General features: G+C 44.6%; 1 protein-coding gene across 4 annotated transcripts in view; it reads left to right on the top strand.

Moving 5' to 3' along the window:
* ITGA10 (integrin subunit alpha 10) overlaps positions 1-22,897 on the top strand; it is a 174,722-nt gene that overhangs the window by 91,007 nt on the left and 60,818 nt on the right. For all 4 annotated transcript variants that reach the window (XM_068252234.1, XM_068252233.1, XM_068252235.1 and 1 more), the window contains 5 exons: positions 2,420-2,564; positions 5,939-6,087; positions 7,550-7,693; positions 9,855-10,058; positions 22,715-22,845. In XM_068252234.1, coding sequence (XP_068108335.1) covers positions 2,420-2,564; positions 5,939-6,087; positions 7,550-7,693; positions 9,855-10,058; positions 22,715-22,845 — 773 coding nt within the window. The remainder of the gene's footprint in view (positions 1-2,419; positions 2,565-5,938; positions 6,088-7,549; positions 7,694-9,854; positions 10,059-22,714; positions 22,846-22,897) is intronic.

The raw sequence follows: 22,897 nt of genomic DNA, 5'->3' as shown, positions 1-22,897 counted from the left end.
TTTCTGCCCACCAGCAGAGCTTTCTGTTGGAGAGCTCTGATCGCTGCTGAAGGCTTTTGTTTTTGTTTTGCTTTTTGTTTTTATTAGTTCTTCTTGTTTTTGTTTTCAAAATCCGTAGAAAATAAGGTAATTGCTAAAAACAAATATCAGATACAAAAAGCCTAATTTGTCCTAAAATAGATATAGATAGATAGATAGATAGATAGATAGATAGATAGATAGATAGATAGATAGATAGATAGATAGATAGATAGATAGATAGGATACTAGATAGATAGATAGATAGATAGATAGATAGATAGATAGATAGATAGATAGATAGATAGATAGATAGATAGATAGATAGATAGATAGATACTAGATAGATAGATAGATAGATAGATAGATAGATAGATAGATACTAGATAGATAGATAGATACTAGATAGATAGATAGATAGATAGATAGATAGATAGATAGATAGATAGATAGATAGATAGATAGATACTAGATAGATAGATACTAGATAGATAGATACTAGATAGATAGATACTAGATAGATAGATACTAGATAGATAGATAGATAGATACTAGATAGATACTAGATAGATACTAGATAGATACTAGATAGATACTAGATAGATAGATAGATAGATACTAGATAGATAGATACTAGATAGATAGATAGATAGATACTAGATAGATACTAGATAGATACTAGATAGATACTAGATAGATACTAGATAGATACTAGATAGATAGATAGATAGATAGATAGATAGATAGATAGATAGATTGATAGATTGAAAGATAGATACTAGATAGATAGATATATACTAGATAGATAGATACTAGATAGATAGATACTAGATCGATAGATACTAGATAGATACTAGATAGATAGATACTAGATAGATAGATACTAGATAGATAGATACTAGATAGATAGATAGATAGATAGATAGATAGATAGATACTAGATAGATAGATACTAGATAGATAGATACTAGATAGATAGATACTAGATAGATAGATACTAGATAGATAGATACTAGATAGATAGATACTAGATAGATAGATAGATAGATAGATAGATAGATAGATTGATAGATAGATAGATAGATAGATAGATAGATAGATAGATAGATAGATAGATTGATAGATAGATTGATAGATAGATACTAGATAGATAGATAGATAGATAGATAGATAGATAGATACTAGATAGATAGATAGATAGATAGATAGATAGATAGATAGTTAGATAAATAGATAGATAGATAAATAGATAGATAGATACTTAGATAGATAGATAGATAGATAGATAGATAGATAGATAGATAGATAGATAGATAGATAGATAATATAGTTATAAAAATTATTGATAAAGTTATTGCCAAAGTGATCGGAGCTCAGCCGAACTGTGAAAACGACCTGGGTAGGGAAGTAAAGTTAAAGTACACCTGAAGTGAGAGGTATATAGAGGCTGCCATATTTATTTCCATTTAAGCACCTGAAACAATCATGCAGCTAGTCTAGTCAGGCTTCAGTCAGAAAAATCTGATCTTCATCCTTGTTCAGGGGCTCTGGCTAAAAGTAATAGAGACAGAGGACAGCCAAGCAATTAGCATGGTTTTAAAGCGGTATTGTCACCATAAAAATCAAATTTCAACAGCAACTGGTCTGAGTGTATGAAGTGATAAAGATGCTAATCCTGCATTCAAAACTTGCAAAACTTTTTCTGCTCTTATGGTTTGTATTTATCACATACCTTGGCATAGCACTGGACCTAGTGCCAAATAGTGACAAAAAGTTGAATGCTGGGAGTTCTTTTGAATGCTGGGAGTTCTTTTTATCTATAATATATTCCTCCTCTTCCATTTATTTCCCTGCCTAGCTGATCACTTGTGTTTACAAGCAAGGCTGAGGTGACTCAGTGATTGGATGTGTAAATAAAAAAAGACTCTGGGAGGGGGGCAGCTAATGAATACACAATGAGCAAGAGAAGGGAGGGGGGAAACAAGAGTCAGGGAGGATATGATGTCAGTATTAGCTTGGCAAAATGGCCACTGCCTAGAATAGGATTTTCTGCTTTTCCTTTATAAAATTCACAGGAATCATTACGTGGATAGCACAATACATCTGTTATGTAAGTAGAAGTAGTATTTATCTACTTATATATGTCTTTTTTATTACAAGGTTAGCATGGGTGTCGCTTGTTCTTTAAAAAGAACCCGAAGTTGGTTCTAAGAATGCTATCAGCACACAGAGGCTGGGTCTGCATATGCTATTGTAAATATATGGACCCGCTGACGCTTTATGGGATTATTTTGGGCCCCCATTTGGCAACTTCAGCCCCCTCTCGTTGGCGATGATTGGTGGTGGGGAGGGATAGATGAGGAACTTTAGAATGACTACAGATCTGTGTTTATCTCTGCAGGACGGCATTCTGTTTGGCACGGTGGGGGCGTACAACTGGGACGGGTCCGTTCTGAAGGAGTCCAGGGACAGTCGGATTATGCCCCCTCGTTCTGCCTTCGAGAAAGAGTTTCCGGTGAAACTGAAGAACCATGCTGCTTACCTGGGTAATGTGCCAATGTCTTTTTGGGCTGAAGAGCTTGCACTTCTTCTGAGAGGGTGGGGTCTATCACACTACCCCTTGTCCTCTGTCACACCTCTCACAGCTCGCACATAGATTTTCCAGCATCCGGGACTACAATCTATATTTCAGCCAGCTGAGAGCAGGTTAACAAACGTACCAGGGGGTGCCCATACACACACAATCAAATCACTTTCCACCAGAGGAACAGTTATACAAAACAACCTTTGTTTAACCCTTTGCTCAATGCAAAATACAATATCTATGGTATCCGGAGTGCCCGGAGTAAACCCACACAGACACAGGGAGAACATGCAAACTCCTTGCAGAAAGCTCCCTGGTTGGGATTCGAACGAGGGACAGTGCTGCGAGGTGAGAGTGCTACACTACGCCACTGTGCTGCCCATTGGACCATGAAGGAGGAATTCTGAAACACGGCATTTCTTCTTTGCTCTAAAAGTTTCCTTACAGCCTTAAAGCTACTAGCACAAACAAAAATTGTAGCAGAACAGCATTCAAACAGTTAAACACAGCACTGTGGCATGCAATGGACAACTCCTTCAGCTTAGGATCCATTCCAAAGTGGATTAACAGTATCTTTTGTTTACATTCCTCAGTTGGTACATTGTATGTAACAACTGAAATTGAGGTCTCTCTCCTTCATGCATACACACCACTCTAGTACTTTGTAAAAGCCTGGGCACAAAAAGCTCAACCGCCAAGCTTTTGTATTGCCCTCTGATGTATTTATACATGTTGATTAGATCCCCTCTAAGGCGTCTTTTCTCTAGACTAAATAAACCCAGTTTATCTAACCCTTCTTGGTAAGTGAGACCTTCCATCCCACGTATCAATTTTGTTGCTTGTCTCTGCACCTGCTCTAAGACTGCAATATCTTTCCTGTAATGTGGTGGCCAGAACTGAATTCCATATTCCAGATGTGGCCTTACTAGAGAGTTAAACAGGGGCAATATTATGCTAGCATCTCGAGTTTTTATTTCTCAAATATGATTATTTAACTTGTTATCGGTGAGTACTCCTAGGTCCTTCTCAAAGTTTGATGTCCTCATCTGTATCCTGTTCATTTTGTATGGTGCTAGACCAGCCTTTCTCAACCTTTCTACCCTGGAGGAACCCTGCAAATAACTTTGGGATATCAGGGAACCCCTGCAAACAATGTTTTGATCTTGAGGAACCCCTGCATTTATTTTGGAAGAGGCATGGTCTTTAAAAGTATGTGTGGCTGTTTATTTCACTACCCCTATTACACTACCACTCATTATACTGTCTCCTGAGTCCTGACCCCCCAATTTAGTGCTTCTTGTTGAAGTATCACCTATTATAATGTGCTCTATTATACTACCAACCCCACGATGGGGCAAAATGCCAAGGAACCCCTGCAGAGTCCTCAAGGAACCCTGGTGTTCCAGGGAACCCTGGTTGAGAAAGCCTGTGCTAGACCATTGGTAACTGTATGGGGTAATAAAAAGTAAGAAAACACATTTTTGTTGAATGTTATGTCAGTTTCAGACCACTTTGAGTATTAAAACACATTTTTATAAAATATCTGTGTCCTCTCCGATTAATTGGATTTACCCGCTTAATTTTGGTAGAAAAGGGATCTGCTAATAATTATCTAAATCTAATAACTTATTTTATTTCATGATATAATACATTTCCCCCATTTGCCAGAATTAAACATTGCCAAAACCAGTATATTTGTACTATGATTCAAGTGTGACACTTTCTTGGGTATTGTAGTTCAATTTACCATTAAAATACAGTATAGGGGACACTCGACTGTCATTACGCTTTTTCACAATATAGCATGGTGGCTCCTCCTACAATATAACCCAGCTGGTGCCCCACATAATATACATAGTTCAGATGATGTCCCACAATTAAGCATAGGGCATACTTCTATAGTATAGCACAGTGCATACCCTCCCACAATATAGCAGAGCGGATCCCCACAGAATATAGCCCAGCTGGGGTAGCAGGAAAAGAGGGCGCCAGCGGCTAATGGACAATTTTGGCGCCGCCATAGACTCTAATACATTTATCATTTATACGACGCCCAAAGCAGAGAAAGGGGTATGAGATAGATATCGTTTTCAACATTAGAACATTAATGTTTTTTAAATATGTTATTGCTTTGAAACTTGCACAGATTTTACATGATCAAATAGGTTATTATTTCTATGTTTGTAAGGTTGTTTGAGAGTGTGTGTGTGTGTGTGTGGGGGGGGGGGGGGGTTAGGGTTAAGCACCACCAGGGGAGTGGTTAGGGTTAGGTATCACCAGGGGAGTGGTTAGGGTTAGGTACCACCAGGGGAGTGGTTAGGGTTAGGTACCACCAGGGGAGTGGTTAGGGTTAGGTACCACCAGGGGAGTGGTTAGGGTTAGGTACCACCAGGGGAGTGGTTAGGGTTAGGTACCACCAGGGGAGTGGTTAGGGTTAGGTATCACCAGGGGAGTGGTTAGGGTTAGGAACCACCAGGGGAGTGGTTAGGGTTAGGTACCACCAGGGGAGTGGTTAGGGTTAGGTACCACCAGGGGAGTGGTTAGGGTTAGGTATCACCAGGGGAGTGGTTAGGGTTAGGTACCACCAGGGGAGTGGTTAGGGTTAGGTACCACCAGGGGAGTGGTTAGGGTTAGGTACCACCAGGGGAGTGGTTAGGGTTAGGTACCACCAGGGGAGTTGTTGGGGTTAGGTACCACCAGGGGAGTGGTTAGGCACCACCGGGGGGGGGGGGGGGGTTATTAGGGTAAGGCATCACCAGGGGGGTGATTAGTGTTAGGCACCACCAGGGGAGGGTTCTGTGTGAGAGTAGGGTTAGGTTCAGCAATATTCTTGAATTATGTATTGGTTTTAAAGTAAATATCCTTTTTTTGTTTTGATTTCCTGTCTGTTTTAAAAAGGCACTTTATCGTTAACGGTTTCGGTGTCATTTCGCGCTCACTTGAAATCAAACTTTTTCGTTAATGCGATTTCATTATAAAGTCGCGCCAATTTGTTATCCAGTCGCGCCCTTGTTTCCTCACACCTTTTTTCATGCATGCCCAGCATTATATACAGTAGTATAGATGACAACCCACAGTAAAGCGTAGTGCATACCCCCATATTATAGCACAGGGCATACCTCCATAATGCAGCACAGTGGGTCCCTCCTACAATTTAGCCCAGCTGGTACCCCACAGTAAGGCACAAGGCATTACCTTCATAGTACAGCACAGGGCATACCCCCATAATATGGCACAGATAGCCCCCCGCACTGTATGGCACAGGGCATACCCCCACACTCTAGCACAGCAGGCAGTACCACGTTAATCTTCTCTCTCTCTCTCTGCCCCCTGCAGGCTACACAGTGTCCTCCATCATGCTGCGCAGCGGGAAAGTGCTGTATGTGGCGGGAGCCCCCCGCTTCAGGCACAAGGGGAAAGTCGTCTTATTCGAGATGGCAAAAAGTGGAAAGATCTCCATCTCCCAGGCTCTGGTGGGGGAGCAGGTGAGCAGAACTCCAAATCATGAAAAAAAAAATACACTTTAACTACCTAAAGACCGCGTCACGCCGATGGGCATGACCGTGGCGGCAGCCCCAGGACCGCCTAATGCCAATCGCCGTCAAGTCCTGGGGGGGCGGGGATTTGCAGGAGATCGTGTGCGGCGATGCGCGTGCATCCCTGCTTGGATGGCGGAGTGAGCCGTGTGACGCGGCTGTCCCCTCTGTAGCTGCGGAAGTGATCCGCTGTCATAGGCTGAAGCCTATGACAGCCGATCACGCTGATTGGCTGGCGGGGGGAGTATAAAATAAATAAATCAGTACATTTTTTAGGAAAAAAACATAAATATTTACAAAAAAAAAATAAACATTGTGGGAGCGATCAGAGCCCACCAACAGAAAGCTCTGTTGGTGGGGAGAAAAGGAGGGGGGGGGGGAGAATCACTTGTGTGCTGAGTTGTGCGGCCCTGCAGCGAGCCCTTAAAGCTACAATGACCCAATTCATGAAAAAAGGCCTGGTCACTACACTATGGTCCTCAAGTGGTTAAAATATTTTTTTAATATTTGTTTTAAAACTTGTGTGGTTATCATAATTGTGTGAACTCTTTTTGTATCAGCAGGTTTTTGGGGGTTTTTTATCGCATGTTTTTGTTAGGATTCCAATAGACAGTTTTTTCCAGTAGAGGGCACCAGTTTCCTGCTGGGATTGGCTTCATGGACAGAGATCCCCTCCAGAGTTTTGTCTTTGAATTTGCAAGTGTGTTCTGATTATCATTAGGGTGCGCATATTAAAGATTGTTTTTATATAAATTTACAACTCCTCTAAGCACCTACTTAACTACTCCCGTACCAGCAGTCTCTGGTCCATTAAGGACCACAGACTGCTGGTACCGCAAAACGGCGCTTACTGACAATTTGCCACACAGAGGCGTCGCTCCCGCCGATCTCTCATTGCCGCAGATCGCTCTCTCTGCTGTCCCTGTGACAGCAGAGCTGTGTGTGCCAGTCAGGAGCTGCTTTCATTGGCTCCTGACGCTGTCCATCAATGTAAGCCAATGGGATTGGCTCACAGTGATGACAGGGTGAGGGGCCAATTAAATCGGCTCACAGAGTTTTGCCGTCAATACAGAAGGCAGGGCGAGTGGGTAGCGGTGGGTGCAGATTGGCGAGATCGGTGGTAGTTGCAGGACCGAGCAGCGACGATGTGTGAAATCTACGTCCTATCAGAGCCGCACAGCCACAAGCAGGATGGAGATTTAAACCACGCTGGTCCGGAATCGGTTAATGTCCCTATGCAGGATGAGCATAGCTCCCCTCTCTTGTGTGTATGTTTCATAGGCAGAGGATCAGCATGACAGCCAGGTTGAAGATATTGTCAGAAGGAGGTCAGTAATGGCAGCCTCCGTCTTTCTTTTGTGACAGGTGCACTTTAGGCCCACCATGTGTCCCTTGCCTTGTGTTTCTGCAGATCGGCTCCTACTTCGGCAGCGAGGTGTGTCCGGTGGATGTGAACGGAGATGGGGTCACCGACGTGCTGCTGGTCGCCGCCCCCATGTTCCTCGGACATCATCACAGAGAAACCGGGAGAGTTTACATCTACAGGGTCGGCCAGGTAACGTCAGTTAAGGAACTGCTCACATCTCTCCCTACACCTACCGTGTTTCCCCAAAAATAAGACACTGTCCTATATTATTTTACCATCAAAATATGTGCTAAGGCTTATTTTTGGGGAGGTCTTATATTTTGTGGGGGTAGCCAGATCCTCTTTAGTATTTACAGTCAGATCCCCCTGTATAGCCAATGTATGTAGTCAGAACCCCCATATAGCCAGTGTGTATATATAGTCAGAACCCCCCCCCCCCCAGGTGCTTGAAATATGACATCCCCCGAAAATAAGACCTAGTGACAGAGTTCCCCCCCCCCCCCCCCCCCATGCTCGCCCGCTCGCTCAGCCGCTCACCTTACCTAATCTGCTCCCGCTCTTATCCCCCACCTTAAAGTCTGGATCCCCCTGCAGTTTATGCTGGCATAGCGTTGCGCACATCAGCAGAGACTTGCGGCGAAAGCAGCTACGGTAATGTATCCAGTAACAGCGCCGACAGGAAGTAAACAGAGGTCACTTCCTGTGTAGGGCAGCGCTGTTACTGGATACATTACCGTAGCTGCTTTCGCAAGTATCCGCTGATGTACGCACCGCTGTGCCAGAATAAACTGCAAGGGGTTCCAGACTTTAAGGTAGGGGCCAGGAGCGGGAACAAATTAGGTAAAGCAGGCGGCTGAGCGAGCGGGCGAGCATGGGAGGGAACTCTGTCACTAGGTCTTATTTTCAGGAATCTTATTTTAGGGGAAAGACAGTATATGCAATACTTCCATAACCGCACAGTACAACTCGCACACTGACCATTCTTGGAAAGTCCATACAGTCGCCAGTTTTATGAATTTTAACAGTTCTCCAGCCTCATTCCTGCGGGATTACTGATGCTGGAAGCCTGTCATTATCATCACAGTACCAGCTATGTCTCCAATCTGGAGTGTGCCGTGAGGAACTGGCTTAATACAGCACGGTGGCGTACTCTCGCCTTGCAGCGCTGGGTCCCCTGGACCCGAATCCCAGCCAGGTCAACACCTGCAAGGAGTTTGTATGTTCTCCCCGTGTATGTGTTTCCTTCGGGCACTCCGGTTTCCTCCTACGTTCCCCCAAAAAAACATACAGAAAAGTTAATTGACTTCCCCCTAAATTGACCCTAGAGTACGATACATACACTACACGATACAGACATAGACATATGACTATGGTAGGGGCTAGATTGTGAGCCCCTCTGAGGGACAGTTAGTGACAGGACAATATACTCTGTACAGCGCTGCATAATATGTCGGGGCTATATAAATACTAAAATAGATAAATACATAACACCTTGTAAATTTAAAGTGGTAGCGTATTTTAAAAACGTGTGCCTTAGTCCTGGAACCCACTGGAGCATGTTTTTTTTTTTTTTAGTGTTTAGGGAGCGCTTTAAGGTTTAGGCACCACGGGGGGGGGGGGGGGGGGAGGGGAGGGCTGGATTGTTGTTAGGCACCACCAGGGAGGGGGTTAAGGGTTAGGCATTGGCAGAGGGAGGGTTCTGTGTGAGAGTAGGGTTATGTTTAGTCATAGTAAAATATTGGTGAATATTAAAAAAAATGAATAAAAATCAGAATTTCGCCCTGCGTTATTTTTTTCATGTACACGTCTTAAAGAGACACTGAAGCGAAAAAAAAAATGATATTATGATTTGTATGTGTAGTACAGCTAAGAAATAAAACATTAAGATCAGATACATCAGTCTAATTGTTTCCAGTACAGGAAGAGTTGAGAAACTCCAGTTGTTATCTCTATGCAAACAAGCCATTAAGCTCTCCGACCAAGTTAGTCATGGAGAGGGCTGTTATCTGACTTTTATTATCTCAACTGTTCCTGAACTATTTACTTTTCCTCTGCTAGAGGAGAGGTCATTACTTCACAGACTGCTCTGAAAGACTCATTTTGAATGCTGAGTGTTGTGTAATCTGCACATATTATAGAATGATGCAATGTTAGAAAAAACACTATATACCTGAAAATAAAAGTATGAGAATATTTTCTTTGCTGCTAATCTTCTAGTAATTATTCATAGTACACAACCAATTCATTATATCATATTTTTTTTTTCGCTTCAGTGTCTCTTTAAGTGTCCCCATACACATGAACTCTGGCAGTGGGTTTTGTAAAGTCTAAGCTTTTTGTTTTTATACAGGTGCTCTTAAGTCTGAATGGCACACTGTGCGCAGACCGCAAAGTACAGGATTCCCGCTTCGGCTACTCCATGGCCAGCGTACCGGACCTCAACCATGATGGCTTGAATGATGTGGTGGTGGGAGCACCACTGGAGGACAACCACCGGGGGGCACTGTACATCTACCATGGCTCCCGCAACACCATCCTGCCAAACTATAAACAGGTCAGTCATCAATGTCAATGCGTTTTCTATCTCCACAAAGAGGAAGTTTACTGAATGAAACTTAAAGGATACCCGAAGTGACGTGTGACATGATGAGATAGACGTGTGCACGTACAGTGCCAAGCACACTAATAACTATGCTGTGTTCCTTTTTTTTCTTTCTCTGCTTGAAAGAGTTAAATATCAGGTATGTAAGGACTCAGTCCTGACTCAATATGGCAATGGTTGAGCAAAGACAATAAAACAGTTAAAACTGAAAAAGTAGATTTAAACAGAAAATAAAACTGTGGAATATCTTCAACAGTAATTTTTAGGAGAAGGTAGATAGATACAATTGTTTATTACGTTCGTTTATTTTCGCTTCAGGTGTCCTTTAATGATTAACCTCTTGAGGACCACAGGCTTACACCCCCCCCCCCCCCCTTTAGTTTCTAGGCAATTTTTTTTTATATTCAGTACACTGCAGCTTGTTGTTCGGTCATACCGACAGGTTTTGGGCTAGTCCATCTCGTCATGGGGGATTCTCAGGGTTTTCCTTGTTTTCAACATATCCTGAACAGCAGTGTCCTATTGTTCATATTTTATTAACATTTAAAAATTAGTAATATATCAATTTAAAGGATGGGAATAAAGTCAAACACATTTTTTAGCAGAGAAATATATATATTTACATAGAAAGAGGGACAAAGTCCTGAAAGAGGGACAAATGAGGAGGACAGAGGGACAAGGCTGCCAAAGAGGGACAGTTGGGATCTATGCTCAAACAACTGCGGCCCTGGCTGCATTCCATGGCAGGGAGCGTTTTGCGCATGCACAGTTGCAAGTTTTACAAACAGTGGCACTCCCAGCCATGGAAGCACAATGGATTTGTGCACGGCCAGGACACCACATGGAGTGACGGCAACACAGCGGTGAAGACCAGGAGGACAGCGAGGGACCAGATAGACTGGGGGGGGGGGGTTAGTCTACTAGAAGTGGTTCGTGAAGAAGAGCCACAGGGTTGGCAGTGTTCTCCCCAGGCTCTTTTAGCCGGGTGCTCCACCCGGCTAGTTTTGATGACCACCCGGCTGTCATTGGCTCACCTCCTGCTATACTATAAGCAGACTTGTGCAGAGAAGCACCGGCCCTGCATTCTATCATCTTGCCCCACCCGGCTACTTTTTCATGCCACCCGGCTGGAAAAAATTTCTAGGGAGAACACTGGGTTGGTATGGTATTATTTCTAGCTATGTTTTTAAATACATGTAAAGTACACCTAATGTTGCACTGTAATATGAAAGGGGGGGGGGGGGGGGGTGACAGGGTCTCTTGCCTGGGGCACCAAATGAGTCAGAAACAGTCCTGGTTACATCATGTAAAATATGTGTACGGCACAAAAGTAAAGCATTCACCACAAGTGCTGAATCTTTGCTGGTGAAATTCATAGCTTTATTACTCTGCAGGTGTAAGGCTGCCCCTCCAGACAGGAGCAGATGATTGGAGAGTATACAGTGACAAGACTGTATATCACAACGGAGAATAAACGGGCAGCATGGTGGATTGGTTGCAGAGAAATAGACCAGCAGGGCTGCCAGGCAACTGGTATTGATTAAAAGGAAATATGGCAGCCTCCGTATCGGTGGCCTGGATCAAAAACCAAGCCACGGGTACCAATGTTAAAAATAGCATCTGTCTTCACAAAAAGAAAAAAAAGGATCCGTGGCCGTTTCCGGGGGGATCCGCTTTGAAAACCTGAACGGACAGTCCGGATTTGTAGGATTTTCACGGACCCCGGATACATGAAGAGATAGTGAAAAAGATCTCCCTCTACACAGGCAGCTTTGGACACAGAAACAAATCCGTTTTCTGTGGCTGCGGAGGGGATCACCATGCTGGAGGGGGTAGAAGTCAGAATGAGGGTGGCAACGGTTGGCAGGGACCCCGTGTGACCCCTTACAGCATTTCACCAAAAATCCACATAATCTGGCAGAGGTTCTTCCAAATAACAGATAATATGGGTGTGGTTCCCCAAAAATAGATGTAATCTGGCAGCAGCAGTTCCCAATTTACACATAATCTGGCAGCGGTTCCCCAAAATACAGATAATCTAGCAAGTTCTCCCCCCAAAAAAGGTGGCACCAGTATAGGTAGCCAGGTCTATAGGTTTCCCCAGTATAAGTAGCCAGGTGTATATGTGTCCCCAGAATAGGTAGCCAGGTGTATAGATGTCTCCAGAATAGGTAGCCAGGTGTATATATTATTATTATTGATTTATAAAGCGCCAACATATTCCATGGCGCTGTACAAAGTAATAAACAAACATGGGGTACATAATACAGACAACATGGGGTACACTTATATACAAGATACATAATTAGTGACAAAATACAAAAATGATACAGAATACAGAATACAAAATACAGAAGTGGTAATGACAGTGATAAAAGTAACATGATGAATAAAATGTATAATGATTTCCAAGACACAAAAGGGGGAGAGAGCCCTGCCCTTCCGAGTTTACAATCTAAAGGGAATGGGGGAAACAATAGTTAGCCGGCTGTATATGTGTCCGCAGAATAGGGAGCCAAGTGTATACAGTATATGTCCTCAGAATAGGTAGCCAGGTTTCTAGGTGTCCCAAGGAGGGGTGGCAGCACAGAGAAGGGGAAGCGGTATGCACAGAAAGGGAGACATCTCCCCCCCCCCCTCTTCCCTTACCTGGGCTCCCCCTTCCTCGCTCCCCCCTCCGGAACTAAGGCTTGTGCGGCTGGCAGCGGCGGGGACTCACCTATGCCTCGTTCCGCCCGGTACAATATGAAGTTGTGTATTGCCGCTAGTCTGGTCTGGTCTAGACGAAAGCAACGGCACGCAGAACTTCCGCTGGCCGGAACGAGGCAGAGGAAGGAGGGGGGGGGGGGGTTGTTGGGGGGAGCCCCAGGTGTGCCCACCGCTTCCCCTTCTTTGCACTGCCTCTCCTCCTGCTCACAGGGCGGCTAATCGTCCACCCTTTTACGAACGCTGACGAATTCCTTACGAAATTCACGGGGCAGTTGAATTTGCATAACAAAAATTACGGTATAGTTGCCAACGCTGGTGCCCCTTGGCATACGTCCAACTTTTTGAGATAAGAAAGAGGGACCCTTAAGCCACACCCCTGCCAAACCCCTAATCACGCCCCCAACACACATACCATAAATCTTTAATAAGAAAAAGGTTTTGGTTTTTTTTCATTGAAACCACACTGATCCTTTCTATCATAGTTAATTTTTCTTCATATTAACATTTGAAAATAAGAAATGTATCAATTTTAAGGAGGGGAATAAAGTTTATAGTCAATGAAAAACATTTTTCAGTAGAAAAATACATTTACACAGATTTGTACATCAGTCTTGAAAGAGGGACAAGTCACAGCCAGATTTCTTTAATTTCAATGCAAATTGATGCCAAAGACCGCAAAGCTCACAAACTTGGTCACTGAGTAATTGTGTGTTAGGGTTTGAAAAAGTGGGCGGAGCCAACACCAGCCAAATACATACACTGGCAACGCCCGGCCATCAGCTAGCAAGTTAATAAGTTCATGCGACCCTTCATTAGTATTCCATACATTGCGATTTGGGCAATGGCGGCGTTTTCCGGGTCAAGTTGGCGTAGTTGCATCGCTAAAATCTTCACATACAAATCAAACGCATCCTCCTCTTCTTCCTGCTCCGGTTCCACAGCTCCGACTGCGACTTGTTGCTCCTCCTCCTCTTCCATTATGTCAGCAGTTGCCTTGCGTTTACGTCCAGGCCTAAGAGTTGTAGGGGTGCTGGGCGTCCCTTCATTACTAGTTGCTGCCTGTGTAGAAATTCAAAAAGACTATTTTTTTATCTACAATATAGGCATACGAGTATAAAATATAACAATTCAATAATCATACTCAAATGTATACAGAAACTGCCCGACAGTTGTGGATTGTGGGACTACAGCCGACATATTATGCAGCTGTGACACCACCCTACAATTCCTGTTCCCTTGTCCACAGCTTAAAATTCAGCCCTCAGACTCAGGGAATTCTGAAGGCATCCAGTACTGTAGTTAAAGGCCGTCCCTCTTACCGGTAGTAGTGTTTCGGCGAATCCTCCAGGACAGCTCACCTGAGATTACCATTGAGCCCCTCCCCTATGGAAACAATGCAAATGTAATTAATTAATTAGACCCTGAGTCTCCCACCTATATAGCCAGTTCCCTCCTCATTCCCCTCAGTTCCTTAGAAGAGTACTTAGCTCACCCTACTCTATATACATATTTATGCCATTTAAAAAATATATACAAGTTAGGGCTGGGTACTAAAGCAGCTGTCCTGGAGGATTCACCAAAACACTGTTAGCGGTAAGTAGGACGGCCTTTCTCCCATGATCCTCCAGGACAGCTCACCTGAGACCAGCGAGAAACATTTACCTTAGGGCGGGATGACTGCCCTGGAGCACCTTGCGACCAAACGCCTGATCCTGGCTGGAAATCAACTCCACACGGTAGTGTTTCACAAATGTAGAGTGTCCCGACCGTGTAGCTGCTTTACATATTTGGTCTACATATTTTACATATTTGGTCTAGTGTCGCTCCAGATCTTTCTGCCCAAGAGGCTGTAAGTGGCAGGAGTGTGCGAGAGGCGCAGTGTGTTGTAACTGTGAACTGACATATTGCGCAATGAAATTTTTTTATGTGTTTTATTAAAGGCCATTTTAAGATTGGAATTGGATATGATCACTGATGTTTCTGAGTGATACATATATGAATATGCAAGATTGCCACCTGTGATATGGTGGATTTCATCTGGTGAGCCTCTTTGACCTCTAGGGTGGTGGGCACCGTGTGTGACCACAAATATCACCCGCACCCGGATTGTGGAGTGTTTGCATTGATGGCAATACAGTATTACGCTATGTGAAGTAGAATCGTCAATCAGGAACCAATTTTGATCTGATTCGGTAATTATCAAATTCAATGGTCGATCGGCCACCAAGTCGATAAATGTATGGCCACCTTAAAGAGACTCTGTATTAAAAATAAACGTTCCCGGGGGTACTTCCCTCGGGAGGGGGAAGCCTCAGAATCCCAAGGAGGCTTCCCCCTCCCCTGTAGCGGCAGGCAGTCCAGCGCTTGCTCCCCCGAAGCGTCTCGCAATCCTCCCCCGACAAGCCTAACAAGCTAGATTTATTTACCTACCGGGATCCCGGCTCTCGAAAATAGCCGAACCCAATCCTATCCGCTCTACTGTGTAGGCGCCAAAGGGCTCACGCCTGCGCAGTAGAGCGGATCGATCGGGTTCGGCTATTTCTGCCTTAACCTGAAAGCTAGTGCACCTGTGCGCGATCGCGGAAGCTAAATATTTACCTCGCCGCACTTCGGGGGGCTGCAGCAGGAGATTTCCGGGACACTGCAGGACTTTGGATCCTGGGGCTTCCCCCTCCCGAGGCAAGTATCCCCCAGGGGAAGTTTTTCTTAATACAGAGTCTATTTAACCCTTCTCGGCCGCCTCACCCCTTGCTGCAAAAAACACTGGTAACAACCGGCAGGACAAGCTAGGCTACACATTTACAATACCTGAGCCTCGCTCTGATCGTCTGGTTCCAATTCCAATGTCTGTGGTTCCAGGCTGGTGTCATTGCAGTGGCTTTGAGTTTCCTCCACATTGCTTACGGTCTGCCTCGTCTCCTGCTGATCATCCATTGAAGTCATTGTAACTGCAAATCACAAGCAGAGAGAAACAAATCCGTCAAATCCAAAAGGGGAAAATACATACATTACCAGGGCCGGATTTGGGCGAAGGTTGAATAGGCCAGTGCCTAGGGCGCTGGGGCAGGGCTGTCTGGTCTTTGGGTAGGAAGTCGGTCTGAAATATGCTCGGCCGCCTGCCGCTGAGCACCTGCAGTGTTGCCAACTCATACCTTTAAATACGGACACATGAATTATACATGACTTGTGGCTAGTTAGATGCGGTTTTGGAACGGATTATGTACAAGTATCCCCAGAACCTGCATAACTTGGATGTCAGTATTTAAAGGGATGATTTGGCAACCCTGCTCTCCCTAAAGGTCCTGGTTTCTAATAGCTGTAGGAGCTGCCCCCCTCTTATTTTTCCAGGGGAAGGTGTGAATGTAATCTAGTGTTACTTCCCCAAACTGTTTGAAGAACAGTGACCTATTTCCCCACCCTCCTGCCGATGAAAGCTTTTGTTTGCTCATTGTTACTGCTAATTACATCAGTCCTCATCTGCCTGCTCTTTTTTGAGGAAATAGAGTAATAAAACCCTTTAACAAACGTAAAAAAAAGAGGTAGAATGGAATTTTTTTAAAGGACACCCGAAGCAAATATAAACTAATGAAATAAACGATTGTATCTATCTTCCTTCTCCTAAAAAATGACTTTTTAAGATATTCCACAGTTTTATTTTATGTTTCAATCTACTTTTTAAGTTTTAACTCTTTTATTGTTTTTGCTCAATGACACATTTATTGAAGTATGCCAGAGCTAAAAATCTATGAACTGTTGACCCTTTTTATCTCTTTGCTGCGTTTAGAAGCCATTTTCTGCTAGGAAAGTGTTTTATAGTTGGAATTTCTTATTAGTGAGGGTCACAGTGTAGTCACTTCCTGTCTGGGTCAGGACTGAGTCAGCCACTTACAGACCTGATATTTAACTCTTTCAGGCAGAGAAATAAAAAAAGTTACACAACATAGTTATTAGTGTGCTTGGCACTGTACGTACCCATGTCTATCTTATCATGTCACACGTCACTTCGGGTATCCTTTAACCTCCTTGCCGGTTATCCCAAGCTGAGCTCGGGGTAACCCGCCGCGGAGGATTTCTCAGGCCCTGGTGGGCCGATTTACATAATTTTTTTTCTTATGATTCTTTATGCTCCGCTGCGCGCTTATCCACCAAACGAACCTAGATGAGACAACTTCACATAGCGTAATACTGTATTGCCATCAATGCAAACACTCCACAATCCGGGTGCGGGTGATATTTGTGCTCACACACGGTGCCCACCACCCTAGAGGTCAAAGAGGCTCACCAGATGAAATCCACCATATCACAGGTGGCAATCTTGCATATTCATATATGTATCACTCAGAGACATCACTGATCATATCCAATTCCAATCTTAAAATGGCCTTTAATAAAACACATAAAAAAATTTCATTGCGCAATATGTCAGTTCACAGTTACAACACACTGCGCCTCTCGCACACTCCTGCCACTTACAAGATCCCAGTAGGGTACATCAGCGTGTCATAGCGGCAGTGTGTTGTAACTGTGAACTGACATATTGCGCAATGAAATTTTTTTATGTGTTTTATTAAAGGCCATTTTAAGATTGGAATTGGATATGATCAGTGATGTCTCTGAGTGATACATATATGAATATGCAAGATTGCCACCTGTGATATGGTGGATTTCATCTGGTGAGCCTCTTTGACCTCTAGGGTGGTGGGCACCGTGTGTGAGCACAAATATCACCCGCACCCGGATTGTGGAGTGTTTGCATTGATGGCAATACAGTATTACGCTATGTGAAGTTGTCTCATCTAGGTTCGTTTGGTGGATAAGCGCGCAGCGGAGCATAAAGCATCATAAGAATATCACCACTGACAGGAGAAACCGCAGCGCACTTACAGGACTTTTTTGTGACTATATTTATCACAGTATATGTGAGAGGGGGTGTGGACATTGCGGGCAGCGCAGCATTGTTTTGGAGTATTCATAATTTTTTTTTGTTGCACGCAGCTAGCACTTTGCTAGCTGCGTGTATAGCACGATCGCCGCCGCCGATTAGCCGCTACCCGCCGCGTTAGAGGGCCCCCCCCCCCCCCGCCGAGACCCTGTGCGCAGCCTGGTTAATCAGTGCCAGGCAGCGCTGAGGGGTGGATCGGGACTCCCACCGACGTCATGACGTCGGTGACGTCATCGCGATCGTCGCCATGGCGACGGGGGAAGCCCTAAAGGAAATTGCGTTCAGAACGGGATTTCCTTATGGGCAAGCGTGCCGGCGGCGATCGAAAGGGGTGGGAGGGACACCGCAGGGAGGGGGGCATCATGTAGCTAGCGCTAGGCTAGCTACATGATAGGAAAAAAAATTATGCAAAAAAAACCTGCGGCCGCGGGAATCAGAACGGCAGGGAGGTTAAGTAATGAGACGCATTGTTAGCATGCATTTTAATATGGTTTTGAGATGTCAACAAGTGCCAGGTGCCCCTAGGTTGCTGCTACGTTGCCTCTGGCGTACTCCCACGCCAAGTGATTGTCGGCATAACATGGGCTTGTGTGAGGTCACACACACATCTATGTGGTTTGCTGACAAAGCCAGAAGCGGACATGGACAGGTAAAGTATACTGCACCGGGGGGCACATTTTACACTAGTGGGGACAGCATGGGGTGCAGCAGATGCGGCGTCACATCGGGAATCAACCTGCAGTGTATGGGCAGGCAACAGATCTCTCTCTGAGCAGATCCGATCACAGAGAGATCTGTCTCTTGGTCGATCTGCCCATACATCATCTCCTGCATGGGCAAACCTGTACACAGCATGCTGCAGCAAATGTCTGTCTCACTCTATATCCTTCACCCCCCCCCCCCCACACACACACAAACACACACATACACACACACACACCTTTCATCCCCAGAAGATCTGCAGGCTGCAGCAGGCTCACAGCCTCACAACAGACAAGACCACTGCTATTATAAAATCAGAATAGAAATTTTAGGATAGCTTTTATTTTGACGCAACATTCATATCAAAGGTAGCTTTATTGGCATGACCAGGCTTCAATACAGGCATTGCCAAAGTGGGGGGAATGGGGGACATGGGATGCAGTGAGGTTCAGTGAGTTAGCAGTTCATGGACTTTTTTTGGCGTTCGTCTATTTAGGGGACCCAGCAGGAAACCTCGTAGGGAAAAATTCAGCTAACGTGATTGGGTGAACAGTGCCAATCCGCACTGTTCTGTTGCTATCAGCCCTGATATAAATGATTATTAAACAGTTTACTCATTTGGTACACAAAAAGGAAGTTGAAGGACACTTAAAGAGACTCCGTAACAAAAATTGCATCCTGTTTTTTATCATCCTACAAGTTCCAAAAGCTATTCTAATGTGTTCTGGCTTACTGCAGCACTTTCTACTAACACAGTCTCTGTAATAAATCAATGTATCTTTCCCCTGTCAGACTTGTCCGCCTGTGTCTGGAAGGCTGCCAAGTTCTTCAGTGTTGTGGTTCTGCTATGAACTCCCCTTTATGCAGACTGCCTGTGTGTTATTTAGGATTAGAGCAGCTTCTCTCTTCTCTCTCTTATCTTTTACAAGCTGGATAAATCGTCCTCTGAGCTGGCTGGGCTTTCACATACTGAGGAATTACAAACAAGGGCAAAGCTGTTTGCAGGAAGAAAAGAGCAGCCTGAAACTTCAGTGCATGGGGGAAAGAAACACACAAATGATCTCTTTAGATTCAAAAGGAAGGCTGTATACAGCCTGCTTGTGTATGGATGTATTTTCTATGTGTGGACATACTGTACATCAACCTACTTCCTGTTTTGGTGGCCATTTTGTTTGTTTACAAACAAACTTTTTAAAACTGTTTTTAACCACTTTTAATGCGGCGAGGAGCGGCGAAATTGTGACAGAGGGTAATAGGAGATGTCCCCTAACGCACTGGTATGTTTACTTTTGAGCAATTTTAACAATACAGATTCTCTTTAAGCCACGCCCATTCCACACCCCTGATCACACCCCTAGTCACGCCCCTAGTCATACATACCATAAACATTTCATAAGAAAAATATTTTGTTTTATAATTCAAACCACATTGGTCCTTTCTATCCTGGTGTATTTTCCTTCATATTAACATTTTACAATTCGTAATATATCAATTTAAAGGATGGGAATAAAGTTTAGAGTCAATTAAACACATTTTTAGTAGATAAATATATATATTTACATAGAAAGAGGGACAAAGTCCTGAAAGAGGGACAAATGAGGAGGAAAGAGGGACAGAGGGACGGCTCTCAAAGAGGGGCTGTCCCTCCAAAAGAGGGACAGTTGGGAGCTATGTACAGATAAGTTAATTAGCTTACCCCTAAATTGTCCCTAGATTATGATACATACACTACATGATACAGACATAGACATATGACTATGGTAGGGACTAGATTGTGAGCCCCTCTGAGGGACAGTTAGTGACAAGACTATATACTCTGTACAGCGCTGCTGAAGATGCTGACACTATATAAATACTAATTAATAGCAAAAATAACAAAAATTACAATAGTATAACAGCAGTTGCAGCCAGTTTCACACCCCCCCCCCCCCACACCCCCAGCCTCCCCACCTCCACCCCCAGACATAGCACTGTGTGAAACTGAATATAGTTGCCAAGAACAGGTTCGAAGCATGACAAATCTGCTAAAAACACTATGGGCCTGATTCACAAAGCGGTGCAAACTGTTTAGCACGGGTGTGCTAAACAGTTAGCACGTGAAGTGCCGTTCGCGGACTTATGCGCGCGCAAAGTGCCGCGATTCGCGCGAACGGCACTTCACGTGCTAACGGTTTAGCACACCCGTGCTACACAGTTTGCACCGGTTTGTGAATCAAGCCCTATGAATTGCACAGCAAACAGTACATTGGAAAACCTACATTAAGCAAAAAAAAAAAAAAGTATGTGATAGAAGACTTTTACAGTGTAGAGATGAGAATGTAATTAAAAAAAAAAAAACACCTTCTTACCTTATTGTAGAAGACTATTTTGCAGCAGCAGCAGCAGCAACAGACGCATGAGGCAGGACTGGTAAAATGTATGCTTCTCTTGTCCTTTTGTAGGAGTTCTGATTATACAGCACAAGCTGACTCCACTGTTTATAGAGGTGCTAACCAGGCACACCCATTGTGAGTTGTACAAAGGAGTCGGTCGCTCAGTTGGTCGTTCAGTCAGTCATGTCGTTCAGTTGGTCGTGCGCTTTGCCGGATGTGTGTACAAGCCTTTCAAATACAATATATACATTGTTACAAGAATACACAATGCTGACTCCGTTGTTTACACAGGTGCTAACCACGCACACCCATTGTGAGCTGTGCTAATGAGTTGGTCGTTCAGTTGGTTGGTTGTGCGCTTTGTTGAACGTGTGTACGAGCCTTTACAATACAATATATACTTTGTTACATGAATATATTAATACATTCAGTCAAACTACAGTGATACACAAAAGGAAAAACACGTGGCATTGCAGTGTTAAAACACGTGATCGTTCACGAGTACAAGACGTGTGTCACTGCATAGTCTCCTGCACCCATCGCAGTGACTCCTGGCAGGGGCGTACCTAATCATGGGGCCGTCAGCAACCAGAGCTGGGACAAGGTCCTCCAGCGCCCAAGGCTGAGACACCAAAGTGCGCCCCTCCATCGCCCCCACCCCAGCCGTCACACACTTATTGCTATTAGACTAAGAGGAGTCCCAGGGCCCCCAACCCCTTAATCTCTAGTTATCTGGCTTGCAGTCACTGCCATGTATCCCCTTTTCTTATTTCTCTGATTCAAACACAATAGGGGAATGGTAGCTGAGTGAGTTGTGCGCCCCTCCTACACAGCGCCCTGAGGCTGGAGCCTCTCTCGCCTCTGCCTCGGCCCGGCCCTGTCAGCAACACTTTGGTGGGGCCCCCGTAATGGTCACACCCCTTCCCTTGCCTCCCCCTGGTGACCCTTACAGCCTTAGGGCCCATCTCTCAAGGGTCCCAAAACAAGTGTGGTCACGCCCATAACAAGTGCAGCCACAAATCACCTGATCTGAAGTATAGTCCTCTGTATCAGAGGGAGGGAAGGTTACTAGTTGCCCCCCCACACACACACACACACACACCTTTGTGCCCCCCTGCAGTCCCAGGAGCTGCTCCCCCCTAGTTACGTCCGACTACTGGTTATGTCATAGCCATGTACTTGCTCCATGTGCTCCGGCATTTTCTTGCACATGCTGAAATAAACGACTACTAGTCAGCAAAGTTATACGCACAAAAAGATTTCACCATTGTGTGCACGACAATCTTCTCTGTTGATCCGACAGTTGAATTGTGAAAAAGATTTTCTTGTAAATGATTGTCGAGCAATACAGCCATCTGCGCAGCAACATGGTGGCGTAGTGGTTAGTGCTCCCGCCTTGCAGCGCTGGGTCCCTGGTTCGAATCAGCCAGGGCACTATCGGCATGGAGTTGGAATGTTCTCCATGTGTGTGTGTGTGCGCGCGTGTGGGGGGGTTTCCTTCAGGCACCCGGGTTTCCTCCCACATCCCATAAACCTACAGATAAGTTAATTGGCTTCCCCCCCCCCCCCCCCCCTCCAAATTGGCCCTAGAGTACGATACATACACTACACGATACATACATAGACATATGACTATGGTAAGAATTAGATTGTGAGCCCCTCTGAGGGACAGTTACGTGACAAGACAATATACTCTGCACAGTGCTGCGGAAGATGTTAGCGCTATATTAATACTAAATAATTATAATATTTGTTGTTTGTCATCCATTTCAAACGGCTTTGTAAATCAACCCCAATGTCCTGTAATGTACACCAACCTTGACCCAAATCTTCATGCGATTGGCTGTCTCATCATTTACATTTTTTTCATACTCACCTTTCAGAGAATAGACTCCGCCTCCTTCCACCACGGACTTACCTACTTTGGACGCAGCGTGAGCGGCAAGATGGACCTGGACGGAGACGGACTGGTGGACCTGACAGTGGGCAGCCAGGGAGCCGTTGTTGTGTTGAGGTGCTTCAATAAACTTCCTTTGTCTTAGCGGTAAAAGCAGATGACGAGTCCA

The sequence above is a fragment of the Hyperolius riggenbachi genome, chromosome 9 (genome assembly GCF_040937935.1).
Source record: "Hyperolius riggenbachi isolate aHypRig1 chromosome 9, aHypRig1.pri, whole genome shotgun sequence".
NCBI lineage: Eukaryota > Metazoa > Chordata > Amphibia > Anura > Hyperoliidae > Hyperolius > Hyperolius riggenbachi.
The sequence above is the reverse complement of the archived record's forward strand: the minus strand, read 5'-3'. Positions and strand labels throughout refer to the sequence as shown.